Genomic DNA, 26,269 nt, shown 5'->3' with positions numbered 1-26,269 from the left:
GTTTGATCTCTCTGCTGACCAAGGAACTCTCAAGAGTCCTCTCCAGCACCACATTTTGAAAGCATCCGTTCTTTGGTGCTCAGCTTTCTTTATGGCCCAACTCTCACATCCGTTCATGACTACTGGAAAAACTATAGCTTTGACTATACAGACCTTTGTTTACAAAGTGATGTCTCTGCTTTTTAATATGCTGCCTATGTTAGTCATAGCTTTTCTTCCAGTAAGCATGCGTCTCTAATTTCGTGGCTGCAGTCACCATCTATAGTGATTTTGGAGCCCCCAAAAATAAAATCTGCCACTTCTTCCACTTTTTTTCCACCTAATTGTCATGAAGTGATGGTACTTGATGCTGTGATATTAGTGTTTCAAATGCTGAGTTTTAAGCCAGCTTTTATAGAGACGATTCTAAGTGCATGTCTTTTCAACAGTCTCAGTAGATCTTGTCTCTTTATAAAGAGTCCAAAGGGATAGAAACTTTTCTGAGGAAATAGCTAATACCTGGTGGAACAGATTCCCAAGTATAATGCATTTCATTCATGGGAATAAAAAAAAAAATTGAGTCTCACCTTGGCTGACCTAGTATAAAATACAGTGCATGTCCTATTCAGAGAATAGGAGAAAGTCTGGACAGTTCCTAATTGTCTTTCTTGTGGCCTTGGTTGATAGAGAATCAAATTGTGGAAGTAGGACTAAAAATATTTCCACACTATTAAGAAAAGGCTGTTGTCAAGCTATGGAACATTATCAAATGAATCCAAATTACAAAAAATAAACAAAACACATGTTTGTACAGTAGCATACGTTATTGCTAGAAAATCAAGACCCTAAGGACAGTTATTGAATTATGAAGAGTAAATACCAGATTTAGAAATATAACATTATCTCTTATAATAAAAGACACATTCTCATAATGTTGGGAAAAATTCTACATATAATGATATGAGGCTAATATAATTGTCCAGAAAATTGTGATGTTGATGACAGATTCAAATAATTATGTCTATATATAGTATCTCAGTTATTGGCCAGATTTTGAAATTCTTGTCTTGTGTGCCTATCTTCCTAGTATTTCTGTTGCAAAAGCATGGGTAATCATAGCAGATAAATGAGAATGTTTAGTTAATGAAAGGTTAGAATAGCAAATTAATGGAAAAAAGGAATGGGAGAAATATCATTAAAACACAGTTAAGAATTAAGAAATATTTTACTTACCTAAAACAGTACTCAATTCTTTCATCACTGTATCTACTTTGATGTCTTCTTCGTCTATAAGACACAGTAAAATTTAGACATTGATAAACCCAAACTCAGAAAAAAAGCAAAAACTACAAAGTTCTTAAATTAAGAAGTCAAGCCTGGATAAAGGCTATTGACTATGTTCTGTCCTTCTAAAATTTATGATTCCTGGACTTTAAAGGATAGCTCCATTATCTACAACAAGGATTCAGTTCAGTTCATTTCAGTCGTTCAGTCGTGTCTGACTCTTTGTGACCCCATGAATTGCAGCACACCAGGCCTCCCTGTCCATCACCAACTCCCGAAGTTCACTCAAATTCATGTCCATCGAGTCGGTGATGCCATCCAGCCATCTCATCCTCTGTTGTTCCCTTCTCCTCCTGCCCCCAATCCCTCCCGGCATCAGAGTCTTTTCCAATGAGTCAACTCTTTGCATGACATGGCCAAATTATTGGAGTTTCAGCTTTAGCATCAGTCCTTCCAAAGAACACCCAGGACTGATCTCCTTTAGGATGGACTGGTTGGATCTCCTTGCGGTCCAAGGGACTCTCAAGAGTCTTCTCCAACACCACAGTTCAAAAGCATCAATTCTTTGGCGCTCAGCTTTCTTCACAGTCCAACTCTCACATCCATACATAACTACTGGAAAAATCATAGCCTTGACTAGATGGACCTTTGTTGGCAAAGTTATGTCTCTGCTTTTGAATATGCTATCTAGATTGGTCATAACTTTCTTTCCAAGGAGTAAGTGTATTTTAATTTCATGGCTGCAATCACCATCTGCCGTGATTTTGGAGCCCCCCAAAAATAAAGTCTGACACTGTTTCCACTGTTTCCCCATCTATTTCCCATGAAGTGATGGGACCAGATGCCATGATCTTTGTTTTCTGAATGTTGAGCTTTAAGCCAACTTTTTCACTCTCCACTTTCACTTTCATCAAGAGGCTTTTTAGTTCCTCTTCACTTTCTGCCATAAGGGTGGTGTCATCTGCATATCTGAGGTTATTGATATTTCTCCTGGCAATTAATGTACAAAACGCTACATTTTATATGGTAAAGGCTGTAGTTAATAAAACTAATTGTATACTTGAAATCTGCTTGGAGACTAGATCTTAAATGTTAGAAAAGAATTATAATAATGTGATATGTTGGAGGTGTTAGCTAACACTATGGTGATAGTAATTTTGCAATATATGTCTATCAAATCAACAGACTGCACCTTAAGCTTACACCATGTTATGCGTCAATATATCTCAGTACACAATAAACTGTGGAAAATTCTGAAAGAGATGGGAATACCAGACCACCTGATCTGCCTCTTGAGAAACCTATATGCAGGTCAGGAAGCAGCAGTTAGAACTGGACATGCAACAACAGACTGGTTCCAAATAGGAAAAGGAGTACGTCAAGGCTGTATATTGTCACCCTGCTTATTTAAATTCTATGAAGAGTACATCATGAGAAACACTGGGCAGGAAGAAGCACAAGCTGGAATCAAGACTGCCGGAAGAAATATCAATAACCTCAGATATGCAGATGACACCACCCTTATGGTAGAAAGTGAAGAGGAACTAAAAAGCCTCTTGATGAAAGTGAAAGTGGAGACTGAAAAAGTTGGCTTAAAGCTCAACATTCAGAAAACGAAGATCATGGCATCTGGTCCCATCACTTCATGGGAAATAGATGGGGAAACAGTGTCAGACTTTATTTTGGGGGGCACCAAAATCACTGCAGATGGTGACTGCAGCCATGAAATTAAAAGACGCTTACTCCTTGGAAAGAAATTTATGACCAACCTAGACAGCATATTCAGAAGCAGAGACATTACTTTGCCAACAAAGGTCCGTCTAGTCAAGGCTATGGTTTTTCCAGTGGTCATGTATGGATGTGAGAGTTGGACTGCAAAGAAAGCTGAGCGCCAAAGAATTGATGCTTTTGAACTGTGGTGTTGGAGAAGACTCTTGAGAGTCCCTTGGACTGCAAGGAGATCCAACCAGTCCCATTCTCAAGGAGATCAGCGCTGTGATTTCTTTGGAAGGAATGATGCTAAAGCTGAAACTCCAGTACTTTGGCCACCTCATGCAAAGAGTTGACTCATTGGAAAAGACTCTGATGCTGGGAGGGATTGAGGGCAAGAGGAGAAGGGGACGACAGAGGATGAGATGGCTGGATGGCATCACTGACTCGATGGACATGAGTTTGAGTGAACTCCGGGAGTTTGTATGGACAGGGAGGCCTGGCGTGCTGCAATTCATGGGGTCGCAAAGAGTCGGACACGACTGAGTGACTGTACTGAACTCAACTGAAAGATGGACAGAAAAAAAGACTCAATAGGCCTGAAAAAGTATGAGTGATTACAATGCTCACCATCATATGGTAGTTTTTCTATCAAATCCATGAATTCTTCTTCTGTGATCTTGATTCCCATGCTTTCTAAAAACGTGTCCAGCTTATTGACATCAATATTGCCTCCTAAATAGAGGATAGGAAAGAAATATAGTAAAATTGAATGATTCTAAAACATATTCACTCTATATTAACATTCATCTTTACTGAGCATGTATTTTATTACAATAAAAATACTTCATTCATTTCTCAGTATTATTAACATTTTCAAGACAAACACCAAAATGCCATCTTGTTCAGCTAATACAATAAAAATTAGAATTAATTACCCCCAGTTTTGTGTTGGGAATATTGAAAAGCTAGAGCTAGAGGTGACTGACATAATATTCTGCAAAATAGTCATTATTTTTGCTGCCTATAATTTCAAATTGTTTCTGCTTTAGAGCTAAATCTTAATCTGACAGCCTTCATTCTTCACCTTTTGTTTGCATTTTAAAATGAATTTTATTTTTCTGGGGCTGAGTTAGGAAAATTTAAGAAAGTTTCCTGACAGATCTTAGTACAGAAAAGTACTTGGTAAATACCTGTCAAAATGCAGATCTACTGAAAGAAGTATAAATAAAGACTCAATTATGTAGGAAAGGAGGAGTTATATTCTGACAACGCAAATAAAGGTTTCAGATTAAGTCTTTTTAGCATGCTTTTTACTCACGTTTGAGAGATTTTATGCCCTTCATCAACCTTTTCTGATATACTTTTCCATCAGCTATAAAAAAACAAGATATTTTAGAAATGAATTTTAGAAAAGAATTTAGGAAACAGAAAGATACTATACATCTCTTAATTTCAGAAAGAAAGAATTTAGAAAATTTTGCCTGAAGAACATTTCAAATGCAAATAGATAACAGATATACCAAAATGTTCACTCACAGTGGTAAAGGAATACAAAGCTAATCATAATAATGAGATGTTCTTTTTTTTACTGTATTGACAATGTAAGGAAAATAACATTCTCAAATACTATTTGTGAGAGTTCAAATTACAATATTCTGGAAGGAAATGGGAGAAGGCAATGGCCACCCACTCCAGTACTCTTGCCTGGAAAATCCCATGGACAGAGGAGCTTGGTGGGCTGCAGTCCATGGGGTCGCAAAGAGTCGGACACGACTGAGCAACTTCACTTTCACTTTTCCCTTTCATGCGCTGGAGAGGGAAATGGCAACCCACTCCAGTCTTCTTGCCTAGAGAATCCCAGGGATGGTGGAGCCTGATGGGCTGCCATCTATGGGGTCACACAGAGTCGGACATGACTGAAGTGACTTAGCAGCAGCAGGAAGGAAATGTGGCAAAACAAAATATTTTGCAACTCTATTTAAAGGAATACAATCTCACTAAATTTTAGGATGTTTGCCAAAATGTATCTACAAGATTGCCAAAAATAAAAAGTATGTCTATTTATAGATGGAGAACTGGAAAAATAAACCTCAGATTTTTTACATTATTTACTGCTTTGAGGTAGGAAGAGAGATGGTTTTGTTTTTGCTTACCTGCATTATCAAGGTTTCTATGATGAAGACATGTTCAATGGTGAAGAAATAAGCATTATAAATAAATTTATACACTCACAATATTATGTATGAATGTATGTATCTAGCTATCTATCTTAAAAGCACTAGAAGGAAAGGTTTCAAAATATTAATAGTGGTTATCTTTTTGTTATGAAATTAAAAACATTTTTTATTTTCCTAAATTTTAAAATTTCATTAATTAGATAGTTAAGAACTGCAGTTTTTTCTGAATGTACAAAATTATCCACTTACTGGTAAAATATATATTTTATGCTGCAGAAACACACATAGCTATTTTTTCGTTGTTGTTGTTTTTTATCTTCTCTTTACTCCTGTTTCTTTTGCTCCTTCTTTCTTCTTCTTTTTGATGGTGGTGGTGTGTGTGTGCTCAGTCATATCTGACTACCACCAGGCTCCTCTGTCTATGGAATTTTCCATGGGTTGCCATTTCTTCCTCTGGGGGATCTTCCTGACCCAGGGATAGAACCCACACTCTTGTGTCTTCTGCCTTAGCAGGCAGATTCTTTACCAACTGAGCCATCTGGGACATACCCTTCTTCTTTTTTTAAAAAAAAATCTATTTTCAAATCTAGCTGATTAACAACCTGAGGGCTCAGGGATGAACTTTGTCTTTGATAGCAAAGGCAAAACTTATAATTTATAGCTGAAAGGTTAGATAGATGATTTTTAAATACTAATCTAAGCAATGAATCTTTTCTTTGTACTAGCATTAACTTTTTAACAGTTTTCAAGCATTTTCACTCTATTTGGAATTTTTCAAATAGTTTCACAAAATTAGAGTTCCTAAAAAACCCAGGTAGCACCCATGAATCTTACCATTAACTGGCAGTGTCTCCAGCAAATTCAAGCGTTCATTAGATGTGAGCTTAATCCCCAAGTTTCCCAAAACATTTTCAAGTTTACTAGTATCAACTCTGTCTCCTTTGAAAGAAGAAAAGGATTGTTAACAGATGGTAATTTTAGGACATCATAGTTATCTAAAAAATTTAAAAACTGGCTCATTTAATGTTATCCTCACTTCCATATTCTTGCATATTTGAACAGTGTTTACAGATAGTGAATCAGAATTTATTCCTTTATTCTTCGTAAAGAGAGTAGTCTCTTAAGCCTAATGACATCACTGAAGAAAATTAGATTATGCAATAGGTCAGTAATTTAAAGCATCTAGTCTTTATTGTTTTTAATGCTGAATCATGAGATTATTATGGCAATCCTATCAATTAAATTTTCTAAAAATATCCACCTTCCTATATTCTGTGGCTCTCTAGATTTTGACTATGTAAACTAGCAGTTATTAACTCAAAAGCTTGCAGGAGCCTGGAGATAGAAAAAATGAGTGAAACTGGATATAGTAAAGTGGACAGCACATGCCTTGTCCAAAAAGAAAACATGCCAGCTATTGTGAGGGAATTCAGATCTTATAAAACTTGACTACAGATTGAATTAAACTCATGGATGTCTAATTTGTGACCACTGATCTAAACATTGGTTAAAACCAGCATAATATTGCTGGAAATAACAGAAAATATAATTTATTATTCAAACATCACCACTTATTTTCATGGCTGAATCCTAGATAATCCAAAGTCAAATAAGAAGAAAAGTTAAGGTGTACATATTTCATAATAAATATGTAAAGTATCAACATTAATAAGTTTATCTTATAATATTGAGAAAACACTATGCAAAATATAATACAGGGTATGAATTCAATTTAATATGTTTTACTAATGTCTTACTCACCTGAAAAAGGTTTCACTTCATTCATCACCTTTTCCAGATCAACTTTACCATTAACTGTAAGAAAAGGAATAAATTAGACAGAAATATAACAAGGACTATAAGAAAACAATGTTGTATACAGCAGATAAATTTATACATTTATACAATTATATATAAATGTATACAATTATACATTTATACATTTATTATACAGCAGATAATGTATACATTATACATCAGTATAATAAATGCTGAATTTAGCAGCATTTATTTGTTGTAGAAGGCTTCCCAGGTGGCACTAGTGGTAACGAATCTGCCTGCAATGCAGGAGACTTAAGAGGCTTGGGTTCAATCCCTGGGTTAGGAAGATCCCCTGGAGGAGGGCATGGTAACCCACTCCAGGATTCTTGCCTGGAGAATCCCACGGACAGAGGAGCCTGGCAGGTTACAGTCCATAGGGTTGCATAGAGTTGGACGCAACTGAAGTGACTTAGCATGCATGCATGCATTTGCTGCAGAAAAGCTAGCTTTTCAAAAGTACAAATTTCTTTGTTGTTTTTCAGATAGTGAGTCATGTCTGACTCTCTGCGACTCCATGGACTGCAGCATGCTGGACCTCCCTGTCCTCTGTCTCCTGGAGTGAATTTCTAGTTACAGATAAATACAAATTTCTAGTTATAAAATAAATAAGCTATGATGATGTGATGTACAGTATGGGGATTATAGTTGGGAGAATGGCATTGAAACATGAATAATATCATGTATGAAACGAGTCGCCAGTCCAGGTTTGATGCACGATACTGGAAACTTGGGGCTGGTGCACTGGGACGACCCAGAGGGAGAGTATAGGGAGGGAGGAGGGAGGAGGGTTCAGGATGGGGAACACATGTATACCTGTGGCTGACTCATTTAGATATTTGGCAAAACTAACACAATATTGTAAAGTTTAAAAATAAAATAAAATTAAAAAAAAAAAAGGAATTAAAAAAAAAAAAAGAAAGTTGCTAAGAGAATAGATCTTAAAAGATCTCAAAGAAAAATATTTTGTAACTAGGCATGGTGATGGCTGCCATTGGAGAACAGGTCTACTCTAGCTGAACTAAAAGAGATAAAACAAAAGCTAGCCATACTGATATTAAGTACCCTTTCAATAAATACTGATGCCATGCATTAGCAAATGTGGCTAAAGAGGTGCACTGTGATTTAAGTGAAACCTATCCATTCAGGAAAGGCTGAGTAAAAAGAGCAGAGAGAGATACCCTGAAATCTTTCTCTAATTTGCACATGACACTAGCAAGAGTCAGCATGTGTCCTTTCTTTGAATCTGAGTTTTTCTTCTAAGCTTTTCATAATACTTCTTGATGTCAAACAAGCATTTTAAATGACTGTTAGAAATAGATATATAAGACCATTTTTTATGTAGGGTTTAGTGATATCTAAAATGCTCACCATCAACTGGCAGATTTTGTATTAGATCTTTGAGTTCCTTTTCAGTGAGGTTCATGTCCATGTTTTCCAAAATAGTGTACACTTTACTAGAATCAATCTTCCCTCCTTATAAAAAGAGATATATAAGAAAAAGTTAATGTCTCTAAAATGTAAATTTTGAGCAATGAACAATTCCTGAGGTAATATTATGATTATCATTTTCATCCAAAAGACTAAAGCCTAATGAGATCTTTACAAGAGTACAAAGAATCAATAATGGAGTTAGGATTAGACTTCATTGTTTTAATCTTAATCTTCATGAGAAGCATATCCAATATAAATACTTAAAGGTGATTGAATAACTTCTCAGAAAATTTTAGCAAGGTGACAATAATTCCAATATTACTAATACTATCTTGTTTTCACTGTGTTTAAGAGTCAACTTCTAGTTATGTTAAGGGATGCTGATTTTCCATTACAACTAAAATTTTTTAAAAAACAGGTTAAAAAGTAAATCATTTAAAATAAAAAATATTAGTAGTAGTAGGAATGTTGTATGAATTTGACAGATATCATGAAAGAGGTATGTAATGATGGAAGAGTGGGAATCTTGCTTAGATCTGATCTCCATCCTGGCCTGCTTCCTGTCCATCTCTTTCAGTTTATTGGTACCTTCACTTCCTCAGAGACTTTCTAGGTTTTTGATGATTTTTCGTTTTGTCTGAATGTCAGATTACTAGTCTCTGCTGCTGATTTAACTGAGGATGTCCTAATTTTCCCTTAACTTTTGTCAACTTGGGCTCTGATAATTTCTTCCTATGTCAAAATTTGGATAGCATGGATATTCTTTCCAGGTTACACCATAAGAAATGATCTCCTAAAGAACAGGTTGACCTATAAAATAAATAATACAAGTGTTGAGTGGCAGGGTTTACCGTTTAATCACAAGGAAACAGTGTAAATGCCAAACATGATGATCTCAGATTGATGTGTGTTTTATTAGGTTTCTCACTCACCTTTAAGAAACTTTATACCATTCAGCAACCTTTTTTGATAGACCTTTCCCTCTGTAAGAGAAAGCACTATTCAGATCACAGAAGAGCAATGTGGAGTTTCCTAGACAGTATGAAACCAGTAATTCAGTAAGACATATTTTGTGAATTGACTTAGACATTTTCTGATAACTGACATGTAATGAAATTACATAAAGTGAGGATACTGGTACTCTACTATAGTGAAACACATCTTTTCCTTTTCTTTTGTGACATTTTCATTTTCCCCTATTAGATCATTCCCTTCTTTTTCTTATTCATTTTTACTTAAATTTTGGATCTGTTGGTAGAATCAAAAGTAATAAAAGATATAATTGAACCTCGATAATAGGAGTCATGATGCAGTTGTTGATTCTCAAACTAAAACTTAATGGAACAGATAATATTTTAAGATATAACAGCACCATTTAAGAATACATTTGAATCTGTTCTAATGAGGTGGATGAAACTGGAGCCTATTATACAGAGTGAAGTAAGACAGAAAGAAAAATACCAATACAGTATACTAACGCATATATATGGAATTTAGAAAGATGGTAACGATAACCCTGTATGCAAGACAGCAAAAGAGACACAGATGTATAGAACAGTCATTTGGACTCTGTGAGAGAGGGCGAGGGTGGGGTGATTTGGGAGAATGGCATTGAAACATGTATATTATCATATGTGAAATGAATCACTAGTCCAGGTTCGATGCGTGATACAGGATGTCCGGGGCTGGTGCACTGGGATGACCCAGAGGGATGGTGGTTCAGGATGGGGAACACGTGTACACCCGTGGCGGATTCATGTTGATGTATGGCAAAACCAATACAATGTTTTAAAGTAATTAGCCTCCAATTAAAATAAATAAATTTATATTAAAAAAATAAAATTATGTAACAGATTCAAACATTATTTTTGATAGGCAATGAGGTAGAGGTAATTTCAGAAATTTTCACACTTTAACAATAATATTCCCTAGATGACTACAGTTTATTAGAAATACTCACTATCAACTGGCAGATTATTCATCAGTCCTGATAGTTCTTTATCTGTGAGCTCTATTCCCATATTTCCTAGAACTGTTTCCATGTCATTGACATCAACTTCCTCTCCTTCAAAAAAAAAAAAAAAATAACAAATAGAAATGGTAACATGTGAGATTTTAATGAACTATTTAATTATTCTATATAATAATGAAATCTATTATTATTTAATTATTAGCCCTAACTAATCAATTACTTTATTAAGTTGAGTAAGTCCTGTTTGGCTACAGTTATGGCAGAAAATTGAAGTGTTTATTTCTTTACCTTTATTAATAGTAGACACAAAAGAACACAGTACATGGTAATGGATTTTCATAATTTTCTATTTGGGGGATTACCAGAAAAGTAATGAAACTATTTTTATTCCTTTAACATGCATTTTTAGTAAATATTTTAGATTAATTTGGAAAAAATTAGATCATAGGACCTAACAAAACGTCGCACTATGTTTTGTTGTTAAAACATTGATAAACCAAAGCCAAAGTCTAGAAATCAAATCACAATCATTTTACTAGAAAATAGCATAATTTAAAAAGAAATAGAGAGTACCAGGAAAAAATAGAAAATTGTATAAAGAATCAGAATCACATGCATTTGGTAACTTCTTCCTCACCTGTAATATCTTCTATTCTATCCATCACTTTTTTCAGATCAACCTTCTTATAGGCTGTAAAACACAGTTTAATCAGGGGAAAACAATAATAAGGACTCAGGAAAAAAATCCATAGAATAGGAGGTGTTTTTATCTAAGAGTTATTATTACTATAAGATGACCAAGGAAAATATATACACTTAAAATGAAGATTTAACAGTAAACAATGAATAAATAACCTACAAAAGTTATTACTGACAAATAAAAATTCAAATTATGAATATAAGTTTATTTTACCTAATATCCAAGAAAATTCAGGTTATAGATAGTCCATAGAATCAATGCTGACTTTAAAAAATGTGTTGGGATGTGATTTTCTGAGAAAATGAGATTATTGCACACTGGGGCTTCCCTGGTGGCTCAGAGGTTAAAGCGTCTGCCTCTAATGCGGGAGCCCTGGGTTCGATCCCTGGGTCGGGAAGATTCCCTGGAGAAGGAAATGGCAACCCACTCCAGTATTCTTGCCTGGAGAATCCCATGGACGGAGGAGCCTGGTGGGCTACAGTCCATGGGGTTGCAAAGAGTCGGACACGACTGAGCCACTTAACTTTCGTGGCTTCCTTCATTTTCTTGGGCTCCAAAATCACTGCAGATGGTGACTGCAGCCATGAAATCAAGACACTTGCTCCTTGGAAGAAAAGCAATGACAAACCTAGACAGAGTATTAAAAAGCAGAAACATCACTTTGCTGACAAAGTTCCACATAGTTAAAACTATGGTTTTTCCAGTAGTCATGTACGGATGTGAGAGTTGGACCATAAAAGAAGGCTGAGCACCGAAGAATTCATGCTTTCAAACTGTGGTGCTGGAGAAGACTCTTGAGAGTCCCTCTTGGACAGCAAGGAGATGAAACTAGTCAATCCTACAGGAAACCAACCCAGAATTAAATTCTTTGGAAGGACTGATGCTGAAGCTGAAGCTCCAATACTTTGGCCACCTGATGAGAAGAGTTGACTTATTGGAAAAGAATCTGATGCTGGGAAAGATTGAGGGCAAGGGGAGGAGGGGGTGACAGAGGATGAGATGGTTGGATGGCATCACTGACTCGATGGACCTGAGTTTCAGCAAACTCAGGGAGATAGTGAAGGACAGGGAAGCCTGCCATGCTGCAGTTCATGGGGTCGCAAAAAGTCGGACACGACTTAGCAACTGAACGACAGCAGCAACAACAACAACATGGACTACTTTAAACTCTGAAAAAAAAATATATAAAAATAAATTTTGAAAAAATGATTGTTTTTTTAAGGGTTCCTTTAAATACTTTGAAACCCAAATTATTCTATTTTAAATGGCCTATCATTATTATTCATGTAAAATTTTTCTTCCTCAATTATGAAATGGTCTAACTCTTCTAAGTCCACATTTGTTAGTGGCTTTGTGTGATTGAAGCAGTCCTTCAGAAAGTCCTTTACTTTCACTTATTTCTTGAAATTACACATCTTTTCTAATATTTGTAAGGATTGATACCTTGTGTTGCCACGTGTTGAGGCAGTGGGCAGAGGGAGACTCGTGCTGATCTGTAAGGAATGTTTGCTAGGGGCCACCTGATGTGAAGAGCTGACTCATTTGAAAAGACCCCGATGCTGGGAAAGATTGAAGGTGGGAGAAGGGGACGACAGAGGATGAAGTGGTTGGATGGCATCACCGACTCAATGCACATGAGTTTGGGTAAACTCCAGGAGTTGGTGATGGACAGGGAGGCCTGGCGCAGAGTCGGACACAACTGAACAACTGAACTGAACTGAATTATGTAAGTGGTCAGTTTAGTGAATCTCTTGAAACTAAATGGTGGATAAGCATTCAGCCTAAGGCCTATCACTTGACACATCATTTGCATCCATCTCAAATTAAAAACAGAATAAATTGAGTTAAAGAAATTTAAACATACTTTTCATAACAAATTTAAAAAATACACAAACATATAAATAGTCCCTCTTTTTACTTCTTCTCACTGTCATTACCATACCTCACCATTAACAACTGCTTTCTGTATATTCTTCCAGACTTTTCCTTAGTTTACAAAAGTATACTACATATCTTTTTAGAAAATTAATAACACTATACATATTATTTTATACTTTTTTGCTACAGTGACCAAAAAAGAATGCATGAATCAATGGCTGGACAAATTGGGTTAAAGCCCGAATTGATGTCTATAATATAAGGATCAGTGAAAAAAACACACTGCAGATCTTATTTTGTAAAAACCAGAGGAGAATAACCCCTTTCTCTTTCACTAGCACCCATTCCCAGCCCAAAATGTGTTAAAAAATAGATTACAGGCTTTAACTGGACAAAAACATGGAGCCGTGTTGTTGTTCTCCTGAAAGCTATTCAAAGGTTTTTTTTGGGGGGTAACAAATAATTCAAACCTTTGAAACAGTCATAATTAATCCTGCAAACTCAACCTCTATTTAAAATCACATGTTTTCCATAATGCTCACCATTCAGAGGATCCTTCAGGTGATCAAGTTCCTCTTCTGTAAGATTGACCTCCATGGCTTCTAACACAGTATCCAGGTTACTTACATGAACCTTTCCTCCTTAAAAACATGAAAGGAAAGGGAGAAAGGAAGAAAACTGGAATGATTCTAAAATATTTTAAAAATTCATAAATCACTTACTATCTTCAACTAACAGATATTATTGGTTCCCCCCATTCAGGTTTATTGAGATATATTAATAGTTGACATACAACATTGTACAAGTTTAAGGTGTACAACATAATGATTTGACATATGTACATACTGCAAAATGATTACCAAAATAAGGATGGTTAATGCATTCACATTTCTCACAGTTATAATTTTGAGGTGAGAACTTTTGTTAAGATTTACACTATTACTAACTTTCAAAAATACTATACAATATTAACAATATTGTTAATAATAATCATTGTGCCGTACATCACATCTCTAGAACTTATTCATCTTCCAACTGGAAATTTGTATCCTTTGATCACCTTCACCCACTCCCCTCCCCACCCCCAAACCTCTGGCAACTACCAATTTTCTATTTCTATGAGTTCAGTTTTTAAGATACCACATGTAAGTGAGACCACAAAATGTCCATCTTTTTCTCTCTGACTTATTTACTTATACCCTCTCTATTTATAGTGTTCGGAGAAGGCAATGGCACCCCCTCCAGTACTCTTGCCTGGAAAATCCCATGGACGGAGGAGCCTGGTAGGCTGCAGTCCATGGGGTTGCTAAGAGTCGGACACGACTGAGCAACTTCACTTTCACTTTTCACTTTCATGCACTGGAGAAGGAAATGGCAACCCACTCCAGTATTCTTGCCTGGAGAATCCCAGGGACAGAGGAGCCTAGTGGGCTGCCATCTATGGGGTCGCACAAAGTCGGACACGACTGAGGCGACTTAGCAGCAGTAGCAGCAGCATTTATAGTGTTGCAGATGGTAGGATTTCTTTCTATTTTAATGGCTGAATAATATTCCATTGCATGTATACACACACACACATCCCACATTTTCATTTTATTTATTCATTCAGCTATCATACCATGTCTTGGTTATGGTAAATAATGTTGCAATAAACACAAGACGGCAGATATCTCTTTGAGACAGTAACAGGTATTACTGTTACATGAATATACACTGGTAAAAGAGAATGACATCATAACCTGGTATAAATGCTAATATTTTCAAGAAAAGAACAAAACTACAATAGATTTTTCCAGCTCTTTACAAGCAGAGTTAGAATTTAAAGAGTTTAAAGCAAGAGTTAGAACTTCTATCCTCAAACCTTAAGCACACCTGCTCAGGAAACTGTTAGATGGGATAGGAGTTAAGCAACTATAAGGAGAGAGCACTAATCAGTACTCTTCACAAAGAAGTAGAGATTATATTTTTCCCCCTCAATTCTTACTCTCAGATTGTTTTCTCTATTCGTCGTCACATCTGGAATACACGGCAAAACTTTTCCCTCTCTCCCTCTTGCCTTCCTTCCTACTCCTCCTGCTCCCTCCCTCCTTCCTTTTCTTTATCTCTTCCTTTCATCTTTCTTTTATTTGTTTATATAAATTTTTTTTCAGAAAAATTTAGAAAAATGCAATCTAACAGAGAACTTCCTTCTAAGATAAAGTAAAGATTTTTACCAGGAAAAAACACAGATGTGAGAAGAAAAACAAGAAGCAAAATAAAGTATTATAGTTTCTTGATACGAATTTAACACTTGAGGAGGATATTTCACAGGCCTAACCATGTTTGCTTACTTTTGTTACTCCTCAAATCCTTCAGCAATCTGTTTTGAAATACCTTTCCATGAGCTGTAAGAAAAGGTACAATTCAGATCTCTGGAAAATTGATATAGAATTCATTGAAAAATTATAAATTGTATGATTACAAAAAGTTACATTTTAATGACGTGCTTTAAAATTTAGTCTATTTTATAGCCATAATATTGACATTTAAGAATATAAATATCTTTCACAATGGCAAACTTATCCATTACTTGGTATTAGAGACATTTATTAGCTTAACTCTCCTATAGTGCAACTCTACAAAACACATAAAAATATTTTTGCTTTATTCTACTGATGTTTCTATTTCTTTCTCTTTTATTATTTTTCATTGTTCATATTGCATACCTAATGCTGACCCAAGGGACAGTATTAGTCACTTAGGGATGACTCAAGTTGTGTTTGAGGAGATAATGATGAAATTTATTCTCAAGTCAAAAGTGTCTTTCTATTAATTTATGGCATTTTGGGGCAAAACTGTACTATTAAAAGATTAAGAGCTGCTCATGCTGACCCATAAGATCAAGTTCCCTGGGAGGCATGGTACATTCTTATGGCTTACCATCAGTTGGCAGTGTTTTCATCAGTTGCTCAAGCTCCTTATCTGTAAGCTCAATTCCCATGTCTTTTAGAACATTTTGTAGGTTACTGGAATCAATTTTTTCTCCTTTGAAAAGATGGAATATTCATAGGTAAAATTAATGTTAAGGGCCAAGCTAATTATTTCTTTTTTTAAAAATATAAATTTATTTATTTTAATTGGAGGCTAATTACTTTAAAATATTGTATTGGTTTTGCCATACATCAACATGAATCCACCACGGGTATACACGTGTTCCCCATCCTGAGCCCCCCTCCCACCTCCCTCCCCATACCATCCCTCTGTGTCATCCCAGTGCACCAGCCCTGAGCATCCTGTATTATGCATCAAACCTGGACCGGTGATTCATTTCACATATGGTAATATACATGTTTCAATGCCATTCTCCAAAATCATCCCACCCTCCCCCTCTCCCACGGAGTCCAAAAGACTGTTCTATATATGTGTCTCTTTTGCTGTCTCACATACAGGGTTATCATTACCATCTTTCTAAATTCCATATATATGTGTTAGTATACTGTATTGGTGTTTTTCCTTCTGGCTTACTTCACTCTGTATAATAGGCTCCAGTTTCATCCACCTCATTAGAACTGATTCAAATGTACCCTTTTTAATGGCTGAGTAATACTCCATTGTGTATATGTACCACAGCTTTCTTATCCATTCATCTGCTGATGGACATCTAGGTTGCTTCCATGTCCTGGCTATTATAAACCAATTATTTCAAATCATCTAAAAGTATACTTGTGCTGCAGAATGAATGATTTCCTAATAAAAAGTCAAATCAGAGCTTCCCTGGTGGCACAGTGGGTAAGAATCCACATGCCAATGAAGGGGACATGGGTTCGATCCCTAATCTGGGAAGATTCCACAAGCTGCAGAGCAACTAAGCCTGTGCATCACAACTACTGAGCCTGTGCTCTACAGCCCATGAGCCACAACTGCTGAAGCACACATGCCTAGAGCCTGTGCTCTGCAACAAGAGAAGTCACCACAACAAGAAACTCGTGCACCTCAGTGAAGAGTAGCCTCCACTCACAGCAACTAGAGAAAGCCCATGCAAAGCAAGGAAGACCCAGTGCAGCCGAAAATAAATAAATAGATAAATAGAAAAGTTTTTTTAAAAACTAGTCATTTAAGAAAGGTCACATCAAAAATAGATTTTGTCCCTTAATAAATGGGATATACTCCTAACTTGGAATACTTAGAATAACACCACAAAGTATAGAAGCAAATCTGCTTGTACAATTATCTACAAATAGGACAAGAGATGGTTACTACAATAAAATACATAATCATCAGAGTATAACCTATTTTACTTTATTTTGTTAAAACTATGTGATTAGCTGTTTGCAATGAACTTATGTTTAATGCTTCACTCTGGTTTTACTCTGTCCATAAATACTCATGAAATACTTTTATTGAATAAAAAACCCATCAAATATAAGACTTCTAATGAAGAAATAGTCATTTTGTTTTACTTATAAAACCCAGATAATGTTAGCTTAATCTGTTGGTCAGTAGATGAAAATATTTTATCAAAATGAACACTGAAAATATGCTAATTTATAAGTCACATATTATATATTGGGAAATACTATTAAATTTTTATCATAAACCATGATTTAGTATAAATCATTTATAATAAATTCCTACCTGTAAAAGCTTTTACTTCATCCTTCAAGGTTTTAAGGGACACTTTATTATCAACTGTAAGACAGAAAACATAACGTGAATCTCATAAAATGATTTAACATAACATAAGAACACTCTCCCCTCTCCTGATTATAACAACTAGCAATAGCACTTAATAAGTGTACTGGGCATTTCGTTAAGCATTTAAAATGGTCATTCAATAAACATTTATTCAAAATAAGCAAAGAACATGGATTAGAAAAAATTATAAATATTAAAATTAATGCTTTCTTCAAAAATGTAAATTTGACTTTCTACCCAATAAAATATCAAGTCTTATATTTGATAATGAAAAGATGGGCTATTTTGTAGAGGCCAGCTTTCTTGCTCTCAGAGTTCAAAAGACTCTTCTACTGACCATGCCACCAGTATCTGGAACAGTATATTCCCAACTTCTTTAACTTTCTCACCTCCAATCTTGATATCTTCCCCATGAAATTTCTTTTATTTCTTTCCTTCCTCTGTTAAAGGTACAAAGCTCAAAAGACCATGGTATCTAATACACTTACCACTGACTGGCAGGTTTTGTGTCAGATCTTTGAGTTCCTCATCGGTGATCTTGATTCCCATGTTGCCAAGTACAGTTTCCAGGTTTTTGATGTCAACACTCCCTTAATTAGAAAGAGACAGGACTGTGAAGCAAATTTAATGATTCCAGAGAAGTTATTTTTAAGATTTTATTTTTGACACATATACCTTCTGAGAATCTGAGAAAGGCTGTGTATCTTACACTCCTACACAGTGCACCTGTACTTATTTATAAACAGTGCATTAAGATTTAGAGGATGTTCTGAAGCCCTTCCATGGACCTCATAAGTGTTCATGAAACTAAAACTTTTTTTTTAAACTAAAACTTAAAACATCTGATCCACATTAAAAAATTAATTCCTTTGAATCATGATTACGTCTTTCAGCATAAAGATCAAAGATTCGTTGAATCAAATACATAAAGGAAGGTGACAGCGTAAATAATATTAGGATTCTTTCCTTTAGTCCAATTTGGAGAAGAAGATAAGAGTAATTAGTATATGCAAGATTTGAAACAATAAATAAAATATTTTTGGACAGTTCACAGGATTAAAAAAAATCTCACTACTAGCAGGAGTGAGCAAGTGGAGTAGGAAGACCCTGAGCTCACCTGCTTCCATGGGCACACTAAAATTACAACTATTTATGGAGAGGTATTTTTTTTAACTTCAAATTTCATATTGGAGTATGGTTCAGGTGTATAGCAAAGTGACTCAGTTATACATATACATTTCTATTCTTTTTCAAAAATTTTCCCCATTTAAGTTGTTACATAATATTGAGCAGAGTGCCCTGTGCTATATATGGTAGGTCCTTGTTGGCTATCATTTTAAACATAGCATTGTGTACACATCAATCCCACATTTCCTAACTACCCCTACTTTTCCACCCTTCACCTCTGGTAACCATAAATTTGTTCTATAAGTCTGTGAGTCATTATGGAGCAACTATTGATGAGAAACATTGGAAGATGAGCAGAAAAGATGTTCTACAATTACAGATATAAAGAAGGAACTCACAATAACATGGGTTGGAGGGGCAGAGATGTAGCAAAATTAAGATTCATACTCCTGAATGGGAGATCCACAACTGGATGATGAATACAACTGGAGAGGTTCTCCCCAAGGTATGAGAGGTCCTGGCCCCTGAAACTAAGAGCTAATTCATTGAAAAACAACAACTTGATAAATCTTTAGTCAGATTCATCAAGAATAAAAGAGAAGGCCCAAACCAATAAAATCAGAAATGATAAAGGAGAAGTTACAACAGATAGCAGAAAAATACAAGAGATCATATGAAATTACTACAAATAGTTACACACCAATAAAATGAACAATCTAGAAGAAATGGATAAACTCCTAGAAACATACAGTATAATCTTCCAATAATGAACCAGAAGAAATAAAAATAAGAACAGCCCAATTACCAATAATGAAATTAATCAGTAATTAAAAAAAAAAAAACCTCCCAACAAACAAAAATCTAGGACTGGATGACTTTGCAGGTGAATTTTACCAAACATTGAGAGAAGAGTTAACACCTATTCTTCTCAAACCATCCAAAAACTTGTGGAGGAAGGAGTGCTTCTGAACTCTTTCTACAAGGCTAGTATCACCATCATACCAAAACCAGACAAAGATATCACACAAGAAAGAAAGTTTTAAGTCAGTATCACTTATGAACATAGACGCAAAAATCCTCAACAAAATATTAGCAATCCAAGCTCAGCAATATATTAAAAGGATTATACACTATGGTCAAATGGGATTTATCCCTGGAATGTAAGAACAGTTCAATATCTGCAAACTAATCATATGATACACCACATTAACAAACTGAAGAGTAAAAATCATATGAGCAACTCAATAAATGCAGAGAAAGATTCTGAAAAAATTAACATTTATTTATGATAAAAGCTCTCTACAAAGTGGCTATAGCAGAAACATAGCTCAAGATAATAATGGTTATATATGACAAACCCAGGCTTCTGTGGTAGCTCAGTTGGTTAAAAAAAAAAAAAATCCATCTGCAGTGCAGGTGACCCTGGTTCTATTCCTGCATTGGGAAGGATCCCTGGAGAAGAGATAGTCTACCCACTCCAGTATTCATGGCATTCCTTGGTGGCTCAGATGGTAAAGAATCCACCTGCAATGTGGGAGACCTGGGTTCAATCCCTGGGTTGGGAAGATCCCCTGGAGGAGGGCATGGCAACCGACTCCAGTATTCTCGCCTGGAGAATCCCCATGGTCAGATGAGCCAGGTGGGCTATAGTTCATGGGGTTGCAAAGAGTCAGACACGACTGAGCGACTAAGCACAGCACATGACAAGCCCACAGCTAACGTCATCCCCAACAGTGAAAAGCTGAAAGCTAAGATTAGGTACAAGACAAGGATGACCACTCTCACTACTTTTATTGAACAAAAGTATTGGAAGTTGTAGTCACTGCAATCAGACAACAAAAAGAAAATAGAAGAAATCTAAGTTGGAAAGGAAGAAGTAAAACATCACTGCTTGCAAAAGACATGTACTATACATAGAAAATTCCAGTGACATCACCAAAAAACTACTAGACCTCATCAATGAATTCTGTAAAATTACAGGATACAAAATTAATCTACAGAAATCTATTGCATTTCTATATGCTAAAAACAGAGTATCAGAAAGAGAAATTAAGAAAGTAATCCCATTTACCCACTGCATCAAAAGGAATAAAATACCTATGAATAAATCTAACTAAAGAGGTAAAAGACTTGTATTTGGAAAACTATGAGACGCTGATCAAAGAAACTGAAGATACATAAATAGATGGACAGATATACTGTGTTTGTGGATTGGAAGAGTCAATGTTGTCAAAATGGTTATATTACCCAATGCAATCTACAGATTCAATGCAATCTCTATCAAATTAACAAGGACACATATCAAGGTATATATCAAAATACAAAGGACATTTTTTCACTGAACTAGAACAAATAATTTTAAAATTTGCATGGAATCACAAAAGATCGGCAAGTCAAACAATTTTGAGGAAGAAGGATAAAGCTGGAGGTATCACATCTCCTATTTCAAAGTATACTACAAAGCTACAGTAATCAAAATAATAAGGTACTGGCACAATAATGGATTCATAAATCAATGGGACAGAATAGAGAACCCAGAAACGAACTCTCACTTATATGACCAAGTAATCTATGACAAAGGAGTTCAGTTCAGTTCAGTCGCTCAGTCCTGTCCGACTCTTTGCGACCCCATGAATCCCAGCACGCCAGGCCTCCCTGTCCATCACCAACTCCCGGAGTTCACTCAGACTTATGTCCATCGAGTCAGTGATGCCATCCAGCCATCTCATCCTCTGTTGTCCCCTTCTCCTCTTGCCCCCAATCCCTCCCAGCATCAGAGTCCTTTCCAATGAGTCAACTCTTCGCATGAGGTGGCCAAAGTACTGGAGTTTCAGCTCCAGCATCATTCCTTCCAAAGAAATCCCAGGGCTGATCTCCTTCAGAATGGACTGGTTGGATCTCCTTGCAGTCCAAGGGACTCTCAAGAGTCTTCTCCAACACCACAGTTCAAAAGCATCAATTCTTCGGCGCTCAGCCTTCTTCATGGTCCAACTCTCACATCCATACATGACCACAGGAAAAACCATAGCCTTGACTAGACGGACCTTTGTTGGCAAAGTAATGTCTCTGCTTTTGAATATGCTGTCTAGGTTGGTCATAACTTTCCTTCCAAGGAGTAAGCGTCTTTTAATTTCATGGCTTCAGTCACCATCTGCAGTGATTTTGGAGCCCAGAAAAATAAAGTCCGACACTGTTTCCCCATCTATTTCCCATGAAGTGATGGGACTGGATGCCATGATCTTCGTTTTCTGAATGTTGAGCTTTAAGCCAACTTTTTCACTCTCCACTTTCACCTTCATCAAGAGGCTTTTTAATTCCTCTTCACTTTCTGCCATAAGGGTGGTGTCATCTGCATATCTGAGGTTATTGATATTTCTCCCAGCAATCTTGATTCCAGCTTGTGTTTCTTCCAGTCCAGCGTTTCTCATGATGTACTCTGCATAGAAGTTAAATAAGCAGGGTGACAATATACAGCCTTGACGTACTCCTTTTCCTATTTGGAACCAGTCTGTTGTTCCATGTCCAGTTCTAACTGTTGCTTCCTGACCGGCATACAAATTTCTCAAGAGGCAGGTCAGGTGGTCTGGTATTCCCATCTCTTTCAGAATTTTTCACAGTTTATTGTGATCCACACAGTCAAAGGCTTTGGCATAGTCAATAAAGCAGAAATAGATGTTTTTCTGGAACTCTCTTGCTTTTCCCATGATCCGTGGATGTTGGCAATTTGATCTCTGGTTCCTCTGCCTTTTCTAAAACCAGCTTGAACATCAGGAAGTTCACGGTTCACATATTGCTGAAGCCTGGAGCAGGCGGCTGCGACGACCGGCGCACTAAGTGCACTAGTGCGGCCGAGAGGAGCTACCCCACATCCGAGGTCAGGGGCAGAAGCCGGGAGGACCCCATGCCCGAAGGGCGGCGGCCAAGAGGAGTTACCCCATGTCCGAGGTCATGGGCAGCGGCCGAGAGTGCCAGGCTGGGACGGTGCAGGAACGGCCCGAGAGGAGCTACCCCGCGTCCGAGGTCAGGGTGAGCGGCCAAGAGGAGCTACCCGGCGTCCGAGGTCAGGGTGGGCGGCCGGGAGGACCAACCCGGCGTCCAAGGATCGTGGCTGCGCAGGCACAGGAGGGCCTAGAGGAGCTATCCCACGTTGAAGGTCAGGAAGGGAGGCGGTGAGGAGATACCCCTCGTCCAAGGCAAGGAGCAGCGGCTGCACTTTGCTGGAGTAGCCGTGAAGAGATACCCCATGCCCAAGGTAAGAGAAACCCAAGTAAGACGGTAGGTGTTGGAAGAGGGCATCAGAAGGCAGACACACTGAAACCGTACTCACATAAAACTAGTCAATCTAATCACACTAGGACCACAGCCTTGTCTAACTCAATGAAACTAAGCCATGCCCCTGGGGCAACCCAAGATGACAAAGGAGGGAATATAAAATGGGAACAATACAATTTCTTCAATAGATGGTGTTGGGAAAACATGCAAGAGAATCAAACTGGACTACTGTTTCACACTGTGTACAAAAATAAATTCAAAATGGAGTAGAGGCTTAAATGTAAGGCCTGAAACCCTAAAACTTCTAGAAGAAAACACAGGCAATAAGCTCTTCAACATAAAGTTTCAACAGTATCTTTCAGATCTGTCTCTTCAAATAAGGGAGACAAAAATATAAGCAAAAAGGGGGGGAAAAAAAGCAAAAGTAAACAAATGGGACTATGTTAAACAAAAAGGCTTCTGCACAGCAAAGAAAAACTATCAACCAAATGAAAAGGCCATCTACTAAGTGGGAGATGATATTTGCAAACAATATATCCAGTGAGGAGTTCATATCCAAAATACACAAAGAACTCAAACAACTCAACACTAAAAAAAAAAAAAAAAAAATCCAATTAAAAAAACTGAACAGAGGCTCTGAGCAGACAGTTTTGTAATCAAGACACACTGATGGCTAACAGGTATATGAGAACATGCTCAATATCACGAATCAACAGGGAAATGTAAATCAAAACCACAATGAGCTATCACCTTACACCTATTGGAAAGCCTATTATCAAAGAGATAAATAACAAGTGTTGGAGAGAATGTAGAGAAAAGTGAACCCTTGTACACTGTTGGCAGCAATATAAATTTGTGCAGCCACTGCGGAGAACAGTATGGAGATTCCTCAAAAAATTAAAAATACAATTATTATATGATCTTGCTCTTCTAACTCTTGGGTATTTATCCAAAGAAAATGAAAACACTACTTAGAAAAGATGAATGCACCCCCACATTCATTGCAGCATTATTTACAAATTTACAAATGCCAAGATATAGAAGCAACCTAAGTGCCCATCAAGAGATGATTGGATAAGAAGATGTGGGATATATATACATATATATATATATATGGAATGGAATATTACTTAGTCATAAAATATATACATATATATATGAAATGGAATAAAACTCTGTCATAAAAAAATCTTGACATTTTCAGCAACATGGATGGATCTGGAGGTATAATGCTAAGTGAAATAAGTAAGGCAAAGAAAGAGAAATATTGTATGATTTCACTTATATGAGAAATCTAAAAAACAAAACAAACAAATATAACAAAACAAAAACAGAGTATTAGACACAGAGAACAAAGAGATGGTTGCCAGAGGAGACAGTGGTAGGGAATAAAAGAAATAGACAAGGGAGATTAATAGGAACAAACTTTCAGTTGCAAAAAAAAAAAAAAAAAAAAAATATATATATATATATGTCACAGGGCATTAAATGTACAGAGTGGGGAATACAGTAAATAACTATGTAATGTTTTCATATGGTGACACGACTTATTGTGGTGATCACTTAAAAATAAACAGAAATATTCAATCACTATATTGTGTAACAAGAACAAACACAGTTTTGTAGGTCAGTTATACTTCAAAAACAAACACATTCATAGGAAAACAGATCTGATTTGTGGTTACCAGGGGCAAGGTGTGGAAGGAAAGGAAATATGATGAAGGCAGTCAAAAGGTACAACTTTCAATTATTATGTAAATAAGTATGAGGGATGTAATGTACAATATGATAAATACAGTGAGCACTGTAGCCCACCAGATTCCTCTGTCCATAGGATTTTCCAGGCAAGGATACTGGAGTGGGTTGCCATTTCCTACTCTAATAGCACTGTGTGCTGTGCTTAGTCGCTCAGTCATGTCCAACTCTTTACAGTCCCATGAAAGTAGCCCTCTGTCCATGGGGCTTCTCCAGGCAGGAATACAGGAGTGGGTTGCCATGCCCTTCTCCAGGGGATCTTCCCAACCCAGGGATTGAACTCAGGTCTCCTGCCTTGCAGGAGGATTCTAGTACTGCCTGAGCCACCAGGGAAACCCAAGAATATTGGAGTGAGTAGCCTATCCTTTCTCCAGGTAATCTTCCCAGGGAATTGAACTGGGCTCTCCTGCATTGCAGGTGGATTCTTTACCAGCGGAGCTACCAGGGAAGCCCATAGTTAACATTACTGAATGTTATACACAAAAATTGCTAAGAATGCCTAAAATTTCTGATCACAAGGAAATTTTTTCTATTTTCTTAATTTTATAACTACATGAGATGATAGATGTTCACTAAACTTACTGTGGTAACCATTTCTTGATGTATGTAAGTCAAATCATTATGCTGAACACAAACTTATACAGTAACTCTATGTCAATTATATCTCAATAAAACTGGAAGAAAAAAAGATTTCACTATTACTACTAATGATAATGATAGCTAATCTTTATGGAGAATTTTTTTTTTTGGTACCAGGCACCATACAAAACATTTCATTTTTTTGTCATTTAATCTCAGAGATATCATATAACAGTTAACTGAAATTTCTGTATAAATAGTTCATCTTTTTCTTTTTTTGCAAGTAACTATTTCCTCCCCAAATAAATGCTGAGAGTGTGGGATACATTTCTAAGCAACATGGTTGATTACCTTGTCAAATAAAAAGAAATATGTTTTTTTAAAAAATGACATGGACTCTATATAAACAAGGAGTAGCAATATTCATAACGAAGTGATTAGATAATGGTGTAAAGCCAAATGAGAACCTCATATTCAACTGCTTTCTTACGACTTCTGACTCACGTTTAAGATACTTTACACTACTTGGCACCATGTTCTCCCCTCCCTCCTTCCTTCTTATGCTCAAGTTCTCCCCAGTGTGACCAGCAGGAATCTACTCCTGTTTCTTTTGACATGAACACGTTAAGTATTACCTTGCTTTCAGAAAAAAGGTACCCCATGCTCACTCTGTACTTTTCCTATCCCAGACCTGGAAGCAGAATTTCTCCAATGAGCTCTGGGGTTCCTTTTAGTAGAAATTTTATTGAGAAACCATGATCACTGAAACTAAGATGTGATTGTTTCTAGGTCCTTTTCTTTCAAGGAAAATACAGGAAATTCATCTTTAAAACAAAGAGGATAATTAAAAAAACAACAACCGTGAATTTGTAGTGATCCAAATTATAGTTACAGGATTTTTCCTAA

The 26,269-nt window shown here is 36.5% G+C and overlaps 1 protein-coding gene across 7 annotated transcripts in view; it reads right to left on the bottom strand.

Moving 5' to 3' along the window:
* The window catches only part of LOC139177595 (uncharacterized), a 199,119-nt gene that overhangs the window by 27,094 nt on the left and 145,756 nt on the right, over positions 1 to 26,269 (bottom strand). For all 7 annotated transcript variants that reach the window (XM_070773702.1, XM_070773703.1, XM_070773705.1 and 4 more), the window contains 14 exons: positions 18,118 to 18,219; positions 17,570 to 17,623; positions 15,875 to 15,979; positions 15,286 to 15,339; positions 13,498 to 13,596; positions 11,015 to 11,068; positions 10,366 to 10,470; positions 9,338 to 9,388; positions 8,343 to 8,447; positions 6,915 to 6,968; positions 5,988 to 6,092; positions 4,295 to 4,348; positions 3,604 to 3,708; positions 1,213 to 1,266 (listed from right to left, as the gene is read on the bottom strand). In XM_070773702.1, the coding sequence (XP_070629803.1) occupies positions 1,213 to 1,266; positions 3,604 to 3,708; positions 4,295 to 4,348; positions 5,988 to 6,092; positions 6,915 to 6,968; positions 8,343 to 8,447; positions 9,338 to 9,388; positions 10,366 to 10,470; positions 11,015 to 11,068; positions 13,498 to 13,596; positions 15,286 to 15,339; positions 15,875 to 15,979; positions 17,570 to 17,623; positions 18,118 to 18,219 (1,101 nt within the window). The remainder of the gene's footprint in view (positions 1 to 1,212; positions 1,267 to 3,603; positions 3,709 to 4,294; positions 4,349 to 5,987; positions 6,093 to 6,914; positions 6,969 to 8,342; positions 8,448 to 9,337; positions 9,389 to 10,365; positions 10,471 to 11,014; positions 11,069 to 13,497; positions 13,597 to 15,285; positions 15,340 to 15,874; positions 15,980 to 17,569; positions 17,624 to 18,117; positions 18,220 to 26,269) is intronic.

Source organism: Bos indicus, chromosome 19 (assembly GCF_029378745.1).
Source record: "Bos indicus isolate NIAB-ARS_2022 breed Sahiwal x Tharparkar chromosome 19, NIAB-ARS_B.indTharparkar_mat_pri_1.0, whole genome shotgun sequence".
NCBI classification, from domain to species: domain Eukaryota; kingdom Metazoa; phylum Chordata; class Mammalia; order Artiodactyla; family Bovidae; genus Bos; species Bos indicus.
This window is presented reverse-complemented; position numbering and strand designations above follow the sequence as displayed.